This window comes from Oncorhynchus masou, chromosome 23, assembly GCF_036934945.1.
Source record: "Oncorhynchus masou masou isolate Uvic2021 chromosome 23, UVic_Omas_1.1, whole genome shotgun sequence".
In the NCBI taxonomy this organism is placed as follows: Eukaryota; Metazoa; Chordata; class Actinopteri; order Salmoniformes; family Salmonidae; genus Oncorhynchus; species Oncorhynchus masou.
Window position 1 is genome coordinate 45,291,919 of NC_088234.1, and position 16,525 is coordinate 45,308,443.

General features: G+C 44.6%; 1 protein-coding gene across 1 annotated transcript in view; it reads right to left on the reverse strand.

Annotated features, from left to right (window-relative positions):
* The window catches only part of LOC135510899 (echinoderm microtubule-associated protein-like 4), a 133,759-nt gene extending 117,994 nt beyond the window's left edge, over positions 1-15,765 (reverse strand). The window contains exon 1 of the mRNA XM_064932213.1: positions 15,312-15,765. Coding sequence (XP_064788285.1) covers positions 15,312-15,336 — 25 coding nt within the window. The 5' untranslated portion in view covers positions 15,337-15,765. The remainder of the gene's footprint in view (positions 1-15,311) is intronic.
* Between the last annotated feature and the right edge of the window lie 760 nt (positions 15,766-16,525).

The window sequence follows — 16,525 nt, forward strand, 5'->3', positions numbered from 1 at the left end:
GTGCAGGTCTCCCATTCATCTGCACAGATGTTTACAAACATCCAGCACATGTACCATGCCACACACATACACACAACCGCTGTAACAGACAGGACCTCCAACACGTGCCCTGCAGCTGCATAAACAAATACATATGCACACAATCAAGTTAGAAAATACCAGAACAACATCCTCTAAAACCATGACGAAGAACACCATATATACAAAAGTATGTGAACGCTTCAAATTTGTGGATTTGTCCATTTCAGCCACACACGTTGCTGACAGGTGTATAAAAAAAACAAAATCGCGCAAACAGCCATGCAATCTCCATAGACAAACATTGGCAGCAGAATGGCCTTACTGAAGAGCTCAGTGACTTTCAACATGGCACTATCCTAGGATGCCACCTTTCCAACGTGTCGGTTCAACAAATGTCTGCCCCTGCTAAAGCTGCCCTGGTCAACTGCATGTCCATTTGGTGGTAGCATCTGTCTGCCTTTAAGTAGTGCAGACAATTCTGGGGCAACTGACTGTGTGTCTGAGCGTCTGTCCGTCCACACTGCTCTCAGTCTCATATAATCACTCAAAGCCCTGACAAGGTTGAGCAGAAGAGTCTTACTTATTTCAATTCCAGCAGTAATGTAATACATTGTTATGGAGAGGGAAAAATGTGGGAAGATGGGAGGCGACATTCCTGCATCTGGAACCGCTCTGGAGTAAGTGCATCCCGCTCCGGATCTTTGCTCTCTCTCCCTCCTTCTTTCTCTCCCTGCTCTTTCTCTCCCTGCTTTTTCTCTCCCCCTCTCCACTTTCACCAGGAAGGAATTCTGTAACCTGATCCTCTGGTTGTCTTTAGTGCAGCAATGGATCTGCGGCACGCACGCACACACACACACACACACACATGGGTTCAGTGTAGTGGGGCTGTGAACAATGCCACACTGACCTATACTCACTCAGAGGGAAAATATTTGATATATTATATTTTACACTGTAGGTGTAAACACATATACCACAAGTACAGCAAATATCAAGAACACACAAGCGGTGCTGATTTTGTCCCAAAATATGGTCTTAACATTCACATAATATATTTTCACCGAACACAAACACTAGTCAGCAGCATGTGAATGGGACAGGGGGCATGGGGTAGGTACGAGGCAAGGGAGCAGGGAGTGAACACTAGCACCTAGATCCTGGAGGTTCCACATTTAACCTCTTATTTGACAGTAAAAGTTCTGATTGGGTGCAGAAGGGTATCAGAGTAGCGGCAGGGGCCCTCTGATGCCATCCCAGCCCGCTTTCAGGCCTACACTCTTAGAAAAAAAGGTTATTTGGGGCTCCATATAGACCCTTTTAGTTCTTTGGACGAGATTAAATAACCCTTTACTAAATAAGGTTAGACAGTGCATTCAGAATGTATTCAGACCCCTTCCCCTTTTTTAAATTTTGTTACGTTACAGCCTTATTCTAAAATGGATTAAATACAAAAATGTCCTCACCGGTCTTCACACAATACCCCATAAGTACAAAGTGAAAACAGGTTTTTAGAAATATTTGCAAATGTATTAAAAATGGAATATTTTTAAGTATTTAGACCCTTTTTAGACCCTTATTTAGACTCGGAATTGAGCTCAGGTGCATCCTGTTTCCATTGATCATCCTTGAGATGTTTCTACAACTTGATTGGAGTCCACCTGGGGTAAATTCAATTGATTGGACATGATTATGAAAGGGCACACACCTGTCTATATAAGGTCCCACAGTTGACAGGGCATGTCAGAGCACAAATCAAGCCATGAAGCCGAAGGAATTGTCTGAAAGAGCTCCGAGACAGGATTGTGTCGAGGCACAGATCTGGGGAAGAGTACCAACTAACTTCTGCAGCATTTAAGGTCTCCAAGAACACGGTGGCCTCCATCATTCTTAAATGGAAGATGGTTGGAACCACCATTCCCCTTCATTATTTCGAGAGGCAGAGCTGCATGTGAGCTCTCACATTTTTCAACATGTTTTTTACAAAAGGATAGATTTGGGTTTGATAAACCTGGAGTTTTTGGCAGGGACATACGCAGGATGCTACCCTCCACAGCATGGCCTTCGCTCCAGATCAAAACTCCAAACCTACAACCTAATTTTAGCCAAAATTAACCGGATAGATTACTGCTACCAAGGTTTCCTGTTTCCAAGCTATACGGAGGGTGCTCTAGCAAACAAACAGCAGAGACCGGAGGACACCCTCCAACCTGGAACTGATTGCATAGTGTTTGGTCTGATGCTACATTGAAAGCCGAGAAAAATATACATTAAAAATAGTACATTACTGATATTTTACTTTATGGGGACTGAATGCTGAGTTAAGGCTGCCAGGCTTGCTAGGACAGACCAGATACAACTTCAATTAGCACTGATGTGAGAGGTGTCGAGGCCAAGTCACAGAAAAACCCAGCCATTTTTCCAGCAAGAGAGGAGTCACAAAAAGCAGAAATAGAGAAATGAATCACTAACCCTTGATGATCTTCATCAGATGACAGTCATAGGACTTCATGTTACACAATGCATGTATGTTTTGTTCGATAAATTGCATATTTATATCCAAAAATCTCATTTTACATTGATGTGTTATGTTCAGTAGTTCCAAAACATGCAGTGATTTTGCAGAGAGCCACATCAATTTACAGAAATACTCATTATAAATGTTGATGAAAATACAACTGTTATGCATGGAATATTAGATAAACCTCTTCTTAATGCAACCGCTATGTGAGATTTCAAAAAAACTTTACAGAAAAAGCATACCATGAAATAATCTGAGTACGGAGCTCAGAGTCCAAACCAGCCAAAATAAATATCCGCCATGTTTTGCAGTCAACATTAGTCAGAAATAGCATTATAAATATTCACTTACCTTTGATGATCTTCATCAGAATGCACTCCCAGGAATCCCAGTTCTACAATAAATGTTTGATTTGTTCGATAAAGTTCATAATTTATGTCCATATACCTCCTTTTGTTAGGGCGTTTGGTAAACAAATCGAAACACGCATGCAACTTCCAGCGGAAAGGTCGGACGGAAATTCCACAAAGTTATATTACTGGTCGCAGAAACATATCAAACGATATGTAAAATCAATCTTTAGGATGTTTTTATCATAAATATTCAATAATGTTCCAACCGGAGAACAATGTCTGTAGAAAAGTAATGGAACGGGAGCTACCTCTCATGTGAATGCGCGTGAGTGAGCTCGTGATTGCTAGCAGACCTCTGACTCATTCCCCTCTCATTCATAGTAGAAGCATCAAACAAGTTTCTAAAGATGCTTGACATCTAGTGGAAGCCTTAGGAAGTGCAACACAACCAATATCCCACTGTATCTTCAATAGGGGCTGAGTTGAAAAACTACAAACCTCAGATTTCCCACTTCCCGTTTGGATTTTTTCTCAGTTTTTGCCTGCCATATGAGTTCTGTTATACTCACAGATATCATTCAAACAGTTTTAGAAGTGTTTTCTTCAGAGTGTTTTCTATCCGATACTACTAATAATATGCATATATTAGCATCTGGGACTGAGTAGGAGGCAGTTTACTCTGGGCACGCTTTTCATCCAAAAGTGAAAATGCTGCCCCCTAGCCCAAACAGGTTAAAGTTGCTGCCCCTATCATCGCCAAGCCTGTCTCACCTTTTCTGGGGAGGTTCCCATTGCTTGGAAGGCAGCCACGGTTTGTCCTTTATTTAAAGGGGGAGATTAAGCTGATCTTAATTGTTATAGGCCTATTTCTATTTTGCCCTGTTTATCAAAAGTGTCAAACTTGTCAATAATCAACTGACTGGCTATCTTGATGTCTAGAGTATTCTCTCAGGTATGCAATCTGGTTTCCGCTCAGATTATGGATGTGTCACTGCAACCTTAAAGGTCCTCAATGATGTCACCATTGCCCTTGATTCTAATTAATGTTGTGCTGCTATTTTTATTGACTTGGCCAATGCTTTTGATACAGCTGGCTAAGGAGTATTGATGTCTGAGGGGCCTTTGGCACACAGCAGGCAACACAGGAGTGGCTTCAGGACAAGTCTCTGAATGTCCTTGAGTGGCCCAGCCAGAGGCCGGACTTGAACCCGATCAAACATCTCTGGAGAGACCAGAAAATAACTGTGCTGCAACGCTCCTCATCCAACCTGGCAGAGCTTGAGGATCTGCTAAGAAGAATGGAAAAACTCCCCAAATACAGGTGTGTAAAGCTTGTAGCATCATACCCAAGAAGACTAGAGGCTGTAATTGTTGCCAAAGGAGCTTCAAAGTATTGTGTAAAGGTTCTGAATACTCATATAAATGGGATATTTCATTATTTTTTATACATTTACAACAACAAAAAATCTACATTTTTACTCTGTCATTATGGTATGGTCAGGGCAAACACAACCTATCACCTAGTACCACTATTCAAATATTCAAGCATGGTGGTGGTTGCATCATGTTATGGGTATGCTTGTAATCAGTTTATAAAAATAAATAGAATAGCACTAAGCACAGGCAAAATCCTAGAGGTAAACCTGGTTCAGTCTGCTTTCCAACAGACACTGGGAGAAAAATGCACTTTTCAGCTAGACAATAACCTAAAACACAAGGCCAAATATGCACTGTAGTTGTTTACCAAGATGACATTTGATGTTCCTGAGTGGCTCGTTGCAGTATTGACTTAAATTGGCTTAAAATCTGTTGGAAGAGTTGAAAATGGCTGTCTAGCAATGATAAACAAACCAACTTAACAGAGCTTGGAGAATTAAAAAATATATATATACACAAAACATTGTACAATCCAGGTGTGCAAAGCTCATAGAGACTTACCCAGAAACACTCACACGTCATCGCTGCCAAATGTGATGACATGCATTGACTCAGGGGTGTGAATACTTATGTAAATTTGATATTTCTGTATTTCATTTGGACTTCATTAGCAAAAAAAAATCTAAAAACATGTATTTACTTTGCAACATTGTTGCTGAAGTCTGATTGGCAAACAGCACTGTTCATACAAACCTGTGCTGTTGCAAAGTAAATGCTACTCTAGCTAGAATGAGGAAAAATAAGGAAATAATGTGTTTCATAAAAGCAGACACTCTTAAACCCTTCTTCCAGAAAGAAAATAAACCGCTAGAACTTGTCACGCCCTGGCCATAGTTTACTTTGTATGTTTCTATGTTTTGAGTGGTCAGGGTGTGATCTGAGTGGGCATTCTATGTTGGATGTCTTGTTTGTCTATTTCTGTGTTTGGCCTGATATGGTTCTCAATCAGGGGCAGGTGTTAGTCATTGTCTCTGATTGGGAACCATATTTAGGTAGCCTGGGTTTCACTGTGTGTTTGTGGGTGACTGTTCCTGTCTCTGTGTTTTGCACCAGATAGGGCTGTTTTCGGTTTTCGTACGTTTGTTATTTTGTTAGTTTATTGTGTATAGTTTCCTTATTAAAGAGGAGAGGCACCGGTATGAGGAGGCAGCACGGCGAAGCGGATGGAAGCCCGAGAGTCAGCCACAAAAATGTATTGGTTGGGGGGCTCAGGGAGAGTGTGGCAGAGTCAGGAGTCAGACCTGAGCCCACTCTCCCTGTTTATCGTGAGGAGCCAAGGAGGAGACCAGAACCAGAGCCGGTGTTGGAGGTGAGCGAAACAGAGACTGTGAAGGAGTTAATGGGGAAATTGGAGGAGAGAGTAATGAGGGAGTTGCTGTGTTGGTGCTTTAAATATGGAATTCGCCCGACGGAGCCTGTCGGGATTTGATGGCACCTGGGTCAGCGCTCCATACTCGTCCTGAGGTGCGTGCTAGTCGGATGGTGAAGTTGGTGCCAGCCTCACGCACCAGGCCTCCTGTGCACCTCCCTAGCCTTGCATGTCCTGTGCCAGCACTGCTCTCAAGATCCCTAGTACGCCTTCACGGTCTAGCCCATCCTGTGCCATCCTCCACACACCAGCCCTCCGATGGCAGCTCCCCGCACCAGGCTTCCTGTGCGTGTCTTCGGCCCAGTACCACCAGTGCCAGCACCACTCATCAGGCCTACAGTGCGCCTCGCCTCTCCAGCACTGCCGGAGCCTTCCTCCTCTCCTGCGCTGCTGGAGTCTCCCGCCTGTTCAGCGCAGTCAGAGCCTTCCTCCTCTACAGCACTGACAGAGTCTCCCGCCTGTTCAGCGCAGCCAGAGCCTTCCTCCTCTACAGCGCTGACAGAGTCTCCCATCTGTTCAGCGCAGCCAGAGCCTTCCTCCTCTCCTGCGCTGCTGGAGTCTCCCGCCTGTTCAGCGCAGTCAGAGCCTTCCTCCTCTCCTGCGCTGCCGGAGTCTCCCGCCTGTTCAGCGCAGTCAGAGCCTTCCTCCTCTACAGCGCTGACAGAGTCTCCCGCCTGTTCAGCGCAGCCAGAGTCTTCCTCCTCTACAGCGCTGACAGAGTCTCCCGCCTGTTCAGCGCAGCCAGAGCCTTCCTCCTCTCCTGCGCTGCTGGATTCTCCCGCCTGTTCAGCGCAGTCAGAGCCTTCCTCCTCTCCTGCGCTGCCGGAGTCTCCCGCCTGTTCAGCGCAGTCAGAGCCTTCCTCCTCTACAGCGCTGACAGAGTCTCCCGCCTGTTCAGCGCAGTCAGAGCCTTCCTCCTCTACAGCGCTGACAGAGTCTCCCGCCTGTTCAGCACAGTCAGAGCCTTCCTCCTCTACAGCGCTGACAGAGTCTCCCGCCTGTTCAGCGCAGTCAGAGCCTTCTTCCTCTACAGCGCTGACAGAGTCTCCCGCCTGTTCAGCGCAGCCAGAGCCTTCCTCCTCTACAGCGCTGACAGAGTCTCCCGCCTGTTCAGCGCAGCCAGAGCCTTCCTCCTCTCCTGCGCTGCTGGAGTCTCCCGCCTGTTCAGCGCAGTCAGAGCCTTCCTCCTCTCCTGCGCTGCTGGAGTCTCCCGCCTGTTCAGCGCAGTCAGAGCCTTCCTCCTCTACAGCGCTGACAGAGTCTCCCGCCTGTTCAGCGCAGCCAGGGCCTTCCTCCTCTACAGCGCTGACAGAGTCTCCCGCCTGTTCAGCGCAGCCAGAGCCTTCCTCCTCTCCTGCGCTGCTGGAGTCTCCCGCCTGTTTAGCGCTGCCAGAGCCTTCGGCCTCTACAGCGTTGCCGGAGTCTCCTGCTTGTTTAACGCAGCCAGAGCTGCCAGTCTGCAAGGAGCTGCCAGTCTGCAAGGAGCTGCCAGTCTGCAAGGAGCTGCCAGAGCCGCCAGTCTGCAAGAAGCAGCCAGAGCCGCCAATTTGCATGGAGCTTCCAGATCCGCCAGTCAGCCAGACTCTGCCGGATCCGCCAGTCAGCCAGACTCTGTCGGAGCCGCCAGTCAGCCAGACTCTGCCGGAGCCGCCAGTCAGCCAGACTCTGCCGGAGCCGCCAGTCAGCCAGACTCTGCCGGAGCCGCCAGTCAGCCAGACTCTGCCGGAGCCGCCAGTCAGCCAGACTCTGCCGGATGCGCCAGACTCTGCCGGATTCGCCAGACTCTGCCGGATCCGCCAGTCAGCCAGACTCTGCCGGATCCGCCAGTCAGCCAGACTCTGCCGGATCCGCCAGTCAGCCAGACTCTGCCGGATCCGCCAGTCAGCCAGACTCTGCCGGATCCGCCAGTCAGCCAGACTCTGCCGGATCCGCCAGTCAGCCAGACTCTGCCGGATCCGCCAGTCAGCCAGACTCTGCCGGATCCGCCAGTCTGACAGACTTTTCCGGATCCGCCAGTCTGCCAGACTCTTCCGGATCCGCCAGTCAGCCAGGATCTGCCAGAGCATTCCTCCTCTCCTGTGCTGCCGGAGTCTCCCGCCTGTCCAGCGCCGCTGCCGGGGTCTCCCACCTGTCCGGCGCCGCTGCCGGGGTCTCCCACCTGTCTGGCGCCGCTGCCGGGGTCTCCCGCCTGTCCGGCGCCGCTGCCGGAGTCTGAAGAGCCCCTCTGTCCCGAGCTGCCCCCCTGTCCCGAGCTGCCCCTCTGTCCCGAGCTGCCCCTCTGTCCCGAGCTGCCCCTCTGTCTCGTGTTTTAGGGTTGCTGTGGCTGGGAGGTCACGGAAGCCGACAAGGTGGGGGAAGACTGCGGTGAAGTGGGGGCCACGTCCAGCACCAGAGCCGCAACCGCGGACAGATGCCCACCCAGACCCTCCCCGATAGGTTCAGGTTTTGCGGCCGGAGTCCGCATCTTGGGGGGGGGGGGGTACTGTCACGCCCTGGCCATAGTTTACTTTGTATGTTTCTATGTTTTGATTGGTCAGGGTGTGATCTGAGTGGACATTCTATGTTGGATGTCTTGTTTGTCTATTTCTGTGTTTGGCCTGATATGGTTCTCAATCAGGGGCAGGTGTTAGTCATTGTCTCTGATTGGGAACCATATTTAGGTAGCCTGGGTTTCACTGTGTGTTTGTGGGTGATTGTTCCTGTCTCTGTGTTTTGCACCAGATAGGGCTGTTTTCGGTTTTCGTACGTTTGTTATTTTGTTAGTCTATCGTGTATAGTTTCCTTATTAAATAAAATGAATCACAACTACGCTGCATTTTGGTCCGATCCTCCTTCCCACAACGAAAGCGGTGACAGAACTGATGTACGTCAACAAAATAACTGCGACAAACGCACTCGAAAAACCGTTTAAAATCAACTTCGGGCGCACTAGAGCGCATTAGATAAATTCACTTGGAAGAGGTATGCCAACTTTGCTTATGGAAAACCGTATCAAGTGAGTTAAGGGATTTGCGCATGCTCAGTTGCTGGGTCTCGAGAGGAAATTTGAAATGGAACTCCATTTGTGTGCTTCTGTTATGGGAAAAGTTCCCAATGAACCTGACATTAAAATGTGGAGAATGATACATTTTCATCTATGCTATTGTAGGCTACTGTAGCCTGCATTTGATGCGATATCACTGGAGTCGTTGCAAATCAATTTGTGCCACTTGTGTAGACTACCTGGAGTTGGCGAACAGATTTAATAAACCAATACCTTCAGTTTATTGCTGCTGTAGCCTTTATTATTCAGTTATTAATGTTTAGTTAATTAAATTGGAAGTTATGAATTGTGATCATGGTCACAGTTTACCGCAGTTGCGCTCAGCTCTTAGAATGGCTGCGTTAGATTGTTGGTAACAGTCCGTCAGATTAGGCTACAAGCTAATTCATGTTATTAATATTTGAACCAGTGACTAAAATTATGACCGCATCCTCAGTAGCCTATTCCAGCCTGAACCTATAGGCTATTGGGCAACACAAACACTTCTTACCTCGAAATTGCCTCAAGTTGAAGAAATGACAAGTCAATCACCCAAATAGGCCTAATCATTTACATTATCCATTTAGAATGGTTTGTTTAACATCTGGCACAGAATAAGCCACGATTGCCAGAAAATAACATTTGTTTTTTTGAAGCTCGTCAAAGTGTTTCCTGCGCCGGGAATTCGAGATCCAGTCCAACTTTCCTAACTCAAACCGATAGCAGTCAAACTAGTTAATTTTCCATCAATGGATGTTGATTTCTGGAGTTTAATAAGGGCAAGGTATATTTTCTCATGACATATGCAAATTCCTTTATTACTTCACGTTAGCTCGCAATAAAAATTACTTTGATGGAAAAACTAATTTTGCTTCTTATGTCGCTACACGTTAAGTCAACATTCTTATTTAATTCAGTCTAACATTATGGAAAAGGGGTTTTAGTTTTTTTTTAAAAGGGGTTCTATATAGAACCTTTTGGATTGGTCAATTCAAAATTGAATTCAAAAACCAACAGCCAATCCATTCCAACATGATGATGCAAGAGGATGGTGGTTGAACCAACTTGCAAGTAGTTTAACCATAAGCACATTATTTTTCTATGTATTAACCCTCCTGCTGTGTTCTGGTCGAATTGGACCAATTTACAAGTTCTCTCTGAAAAATGTAGTTCATTTAATCTGATTGCCATGAGGTTTCATGACTTTGTCCTTACAGGGCATCTGAACACACAAAATACATTTTGATGGCTTTCATTAAATTTTGGGTGTTTTATTTAACTTTTGTACACCTGTTGTGCTCCCTGTCAAAATTGACCGTTCATTAGAAATGAATGGGTGAGACTACAATTAGTGTATAAAATTGAGTTCAGGCACATGCCCATTCATCAGATGGACACTTAATCTCCCAGACCTCCACATGCATGTGTGTTTGTACACACACACACACACCTCACTCCCCTTCTTGGCTTCCATGGCAACCTTTCCCCAATAGAATCTTTCCCCCGGGAACCACATCTGTTGGCATTCTCACAAACAATCGCAACATTGTTTCAATAATATATATAACTTTTCTTGCAGCTTTTTTGAGGCCTTGCTCACAATTCATTCTGTGGCAGCACAATGACCAAACGATTTACTGTATGTGAGGCTCTTGATCATATCTTTGACCATGACACTGGTGAGGAGGAGAGTCCTTGTTAAACTTTGACACAAAGTCGACTGATAAATAGCACAATGTTTTATCTGCGTATTTGTTATGGTCAATAATCCATTCATTAATTATGCTTTCTTTACTCAAAAACGAGTTGCATGAGCTCAGGTCAATGAGGCCTACATGCCATGAATAGCAAATAGAAGTTTGAAACTTGTAATGTTGACAAACTTAAGTTGATAAAAAGATCTAACACAACATTAGGTGATAATATACGTATTATTATGGATTTATAATCAGCTATAAATGGGGCGGTCATTTTGGACCGGGAACACAGAATGAATTAAAACAGGAGGGTTAAGTTAAGCAAAGTTGCTTATTTAATTCAAATATGACAAAGCAATTTGATACAACTATAGGCTAGATAAATAGTTAAAACATTATGAGAATTTGAGAATGTTAGTAAGCTAGCTAGCTAAACAGGCTACTTTTAATCCACCACTTTACAAGCTAGCCGGGTAACTCTTTCAAATATTTATTTATTTATTACGGAATATCCCAAATAGAGCTACAGACTCAGCCTGACATTGGCAAATAGATAATTGTTTATTGTTTTCAGTATTTCAGTGTGGACACAATTGAAGGGACTAGCCTGTTTCATGAAGCCATTAGAAGACTGTTGCTGATTTGAGAAGAGGTATGTATGAATTATGTATAATAAATTGTGTATAATAAGTCTTGGTGATTCAATAGCCTAGTTAATCATTACATTACTTTTTACACACTATCCACTGAGTATACAAAACATTAAGAACAGCTGCTTTTCTATGACAGACTGACGAGTTGAATCCAGGTGAAAGCTATGATCCCTTTTTGAAACGGCTCAAAACTTCATGCAAGATCTTCTACATCATAATAATTACATGTCTACGTGGCATTTTGTCTTCAATTTGGCAGATCAATGTATTATTTCTTAACATGAACTCATGTTTTTGCTCCTTTCTTCTTCTCTGCAACCAGTCAAGCAGGGTAGCCCATCGGCTAAGGAGTTGGACCTGTGGCCAGTTCAAATCCCGGGCAGGGTGGTTTTTATTTTTTTTATCTACCCTCATAGCCTCAAAACATTCCCCTACCGTTGGGCCCTTGAGCAAGGACCTTAACCCCACAACATGCTCTCCATCCAGGGGAGCTGCATGCAGCTTGAACCTGTGCTCGTATCAACTGTATGTGTGAGGTCTGCTGTTAGAAAACTATGCTGATATTCTTTTGTCCATTATTTAATTATATTCTTAGCTCAATACTACTATTTAATAGTAGTAGCAACAATTCATAAATGGCAACATGTAAGGTTCTATATGGAACCATTTTGGTTCAGTAAAGAACCTCTAGGGTTCTGATTAGAGGTCGACCATTATGATTTTAACGCCGATACCGATTATTGGAGGACCAAAAAAGCTGATACCGATTAATCGGCAGATTAAAAATATATATATATTTGTAATAAGGACAATTACAACAATACTGAATGAACACTTATTTTAACTTAATATAATACATCAATAAAATCAATTTAGCCTCAAATAAGTAATGAAAGATGTTCAATTTGGTTTAAATAATGCAAAAACAAAGTGTTGGAGAAGAAAGTAGAAGTGCAATATGTGCAATGTAAGAAAGCTAACGTTTAAGTTCCTTGCTCAGAACATGAGAACATATGAAAGCTGGTGGTTCCTTTTAACATGAGTCTTCAATATTCCCAGGTAACAAGTTTTAGGTTCTAGTTATTATAGGACTATTTCCCTCTATACCATTTGTATTTCATTAACCTTTGACTATTGGATGTTCTTATAGGCACTTTAGTATTGCCAGTGTAACAGTATAGCTTCCGTCCCTCTCCTCGCTCCTCCCTGGGCTCGAACCAGGAACACAACACAACAGCCATCCTCGAAGCAGCGTTACCCATGCAGAGCAAGGGAAACAACCACCCCAAAGCACAGAGCGAGTGACGTTTGAAACGGTATTAGCGCGCGCTAACTAGCCAGCCATTTCACTCCGTTACACCAGCCTAATATCGGGAGTTGATAGGCTTGAAGTCATAAACAGCTCAATGCTTGACGCACAACAAAGAGCTTCTGGCAAAACGCAAGAAAGTGCTGTTTGAATGAATGATTACGCGCCTGCTTCTGCCTACCACCGCTCAGTCAGATACTTAGATACTTGTGTGCTTGTATGCTCAGTCAGATTATACGCAATGCAGGACACGCTAGATAATATCATCAACCATGTGTAATTAACTAGTGATTATGATTGATTGTTTTTTATAAGATAAGTTTTATGCTAGCTAGCAACTTACCTTGGTTTACTGCATTGCGTAACAGGCAGTCTCCTTGTGGAGTGCAACGGTCGGTCGTTATCGCGTTGGACTAGTTAACTGTAAGGTTGCAAGATTGGGTCCCCTGAGCTGACAAGGTGAAAATCTGTCGTTCTGCCCCTGAACGAGGCAGTTAACCCACCGTTCGTTCCTAGGCCATCATTGAAAATAAGAATATGTTCTTAACTGACTTGCCTAAGATTAAATGAAGGTGTAAAAAAAATATTTTTATTTTTATTTTTTTTGCCAAAGTCGATGTCCAAAAATACCGATTTCCGATTGTTAAGAAAACTTGAAATCGACCCTAATTAATCGGCCATTCCAATTAATCGGTCAACCTCTAGTTCTGATCAAAGAACCCTATAAAAGGGTTCTTTGATTCTATAAGGAACCTTTTTTCTAAAAGTGTAGGAGCCCCGTTAACTGCCTTGGCATTGGCCTGGCACAGTGGCACACTCACACCCAGTACATACAACCACATGAATCAACTGACACGAAGTACTACTGAAGTACATTTATGATGCTGCTTATGTCAATAACTAAGTCCTCTGACTTTGTGGGTTTCCAGCAAAGGTTAGCAACCAGAGCTTGATCCTATGTTAGCAGTGGTGTGAATCTTTAATTTAATTCAACAACAACGCCACACTATCAATACCCAGTTAAACAATACATTACACCTGCACCCATATCTATCACTGCAATGCCCCTGCAAACCTGGTGCTCTGTCACTTCTGCTTACAAATGTCACAGTCAATTATTGTGAAAGAGAGATCCTTCCTATGCAGGCAAAAGAAATCCCATAAAGTGACATTACATATATGTTTGAAAGGGTCAAGCAGATACAAGTTTCTTTACACTGTGGGCACATATGTGACATGGTGTGTTGCTTATGCCCTGAGTGCAGTGTGGATATGAAACTATGTGGCATATGTCTGTCTCTACTGTAAATATATCATAAGTGATTGCATAATAGTACTCTATGTAAAGCAACGTGTGTGTGTGTGTGTGTGTGTGTGTGTGTGTGTGTGTGTGTGTGTGTGTGTGTGTGTGTGTGTGTGTGTGTGTGTGTGTGTGTGTGTGTGTGTGTGTGTGTGTGTGTTGCACTGACTAATTCAGCACTACAGGAAGTGTTGAGGTGATGAGAACAGGCTGGCAGAGCATACGGACACTGCAGAGCGGGTATGATGACTGGGCATGTATGCCGTGGCGTGCTATGCACCCAAATCCTAATAGGCTGCGTGGGCATCCTCTTCCTCTGCAGTGCTCTAGGGCTTGGCTAAAGTCTGCATCCTTTAACTTTACCGCATTCAAACATGAAGGTTGAGGGAGGGAATGAGACACTCACACACAGAGAGACAGAGAGAGAGAGAGAGAGAGAGAGAGAGAGAGACATAGACAGAGACAGAGGGAGAGAGACTCATTTAAATGGGAAGGACAAGGACAGAATGACACTACCACCACTCACTCTATATCAAGCATGCATAAACACACACACTGACTCCCACTGCCATAATTACCTGCGACATCGCCAAGGCAACACAAAAAAGCAAAACTATGCACACATGCAGCCCAACAACAGCAAGAATTTAAGTGACATTGAGAGCAACTGACGCTATGCATCACTGCTGTAATCAAAGAGAAACACTGTCGGAAGTCACCTGCAGTTAACTCAGGTGTTTTATAGACCATCTGTGACTATCTTTCCTATGGGGTGTGCAATTTACAGAATTGACAGTATTCTGTAGGATATTGTATTATTGTTTACATAGCAGATCAGTCTTTGAGATTCATAAACATTTTATAATAAGGAAGTTGGAGCACACACCTTATTTGTGCATATTCTAATCCTTTACATTCCTTTGGGATAGTCACCTGCCTGGTACCTAAAGAGGAAGCTTAAGTAATTTTGTTAGAATATCAGTCAGTTATAATGTCATTGTGTAGGTCTATATTAGAACCTTTGGAAGGCCCCTTCTTGGACTGCCACTCATCTGACACGTCCCCTTGCTCTCTCTCTGTCTGGCTCTGTCTGTCTGTCTGTCTGTCTGTCTGTCTCCTTCTCTCCATACACACACGATCCAACGCGCACTGGCAGACTGACTGGATAAATCATTTCCCGTCGAATCGTTTCTTCAACCCACAAGTCTTTGTTTCGGGCGGTTTCAAAGGACTCCTTGCCATAGCAATAAATGGCAATTGACGTAGATACAGCATGAACGCACAACCGAGTGCGTATAACAGAATAGCACAATATCCCTCGCATTGCTTAGAACCCTATTGCGGTATTTAGTAGCCTATGTCAAGTGAAGTCTACGTGTGATATCCAGCACAGAAAAGCAAAGCAATAAAATAAGGACACTCATAACGTTAATGTTGTGCACTTTAACACATTGCAGGCAACCTCTGGATGTCAGAATTCCGGTTGTTACAACGTTAACATCTGTTACAACGATAACTCCATTGGTTTAATAAAGCACTGACACGTGTAGCCTGTACATTAAGATAGTCTATAATACATTCCAGTCTGCTATGTGAATTCTATTAATAGGCTAGAGTTCGTCTATAACTTACCCAAACTGCCGGCGAAACCGTCCATTTCTGGGAGAAATAGCCGACCCGACGCCGATAAATATTCCTGTTATGACGGGTCCTATTCTGCAGTCGTTCCCAGTCCTGTATTCGGCAAGTAACGGGATGTCGGCCTCTATGCGGGCTATCCAGACAGGCGCTGATTTCTCAAGCCAACTGTTCTCGCAGTGGCCGCGGCCGTCTCGTTGCAAACTTGGGCTCTGCCGAGTCGCAGTGAAGTTCTCAGTCCGGAGCAACACCGTGGTTCTCTGGCCAGATAATGCTCGACTCCACGATCGTACACCTCCGCCGGGGGAGGGAGGATAGGGTTTCCACTAGTTACCACCGTCACAACGTCAGTATTGTCCGTTAGGTTATTGTAAAAATTCATCGAAACTAAAATTGAGTTTTTTGGTCTTAATTCAAGGTTAGGGTGTGGTTATCAGTGTGGTTAGGTTTAAAATCACATTTTAAGAAGATCCGTTTTAGAAATAAACGAGGTTTATGACCTTCTGGCTGTGGTAACTAGGAACGACCGGAGGATAGGCAGAGCTTTTCAGACTCCGCCCGCTTTGGCACGGCTCGCTTCCCTTCCAGACCGGAGCTGAGTGGCTAACTGGCGCGCCTCAATTTGACACACAGCTGAGTGTAAAACTGTTTGTGTAATGTCGTTTTTCTCAATCGCATACAAGCGTTTTTTAGGTCAGCGATTGTCAACTGGCGGGCCGACCTCCTTTTCTTTTTTTCTACTCGGTCGGGGTCTCAATATACTGTTGGCAGTGGAGGCTGCCGAGTGTAGAACGGCTCACAATAATTCCGGGAACAGAGCAAATGGAATGGCATCAAACACCTGGAAACCATGTGTTTGATGTATTTGATACCATTCCACTAATTCCGCACCAGTCGTTACCACGAGCCCGTTCTCCCCAATTATGGTGCCACCAACCTCCTGTGCTGTTGAGAGTGAGAAAAACTGAGGTGCACAAGGTGCAATTTAGACATTTCGGTTGTTGCATATCTATCGGCGCCATCTAAAACCCGGTTGTGCATCAGCAGTTTTTCTCTTATTATTTCAGTCACTGACAGTCACTCAATTAGCCCATGTCAGGTAACATTTTTTCGATTGGTAAATTAGTCTTGGCAGCTATCTAAACGTGTAGTAATCATAGTTGAATCACCGACCAGGGACCCCCTTCCCATTGATTTTTTTAGTCACT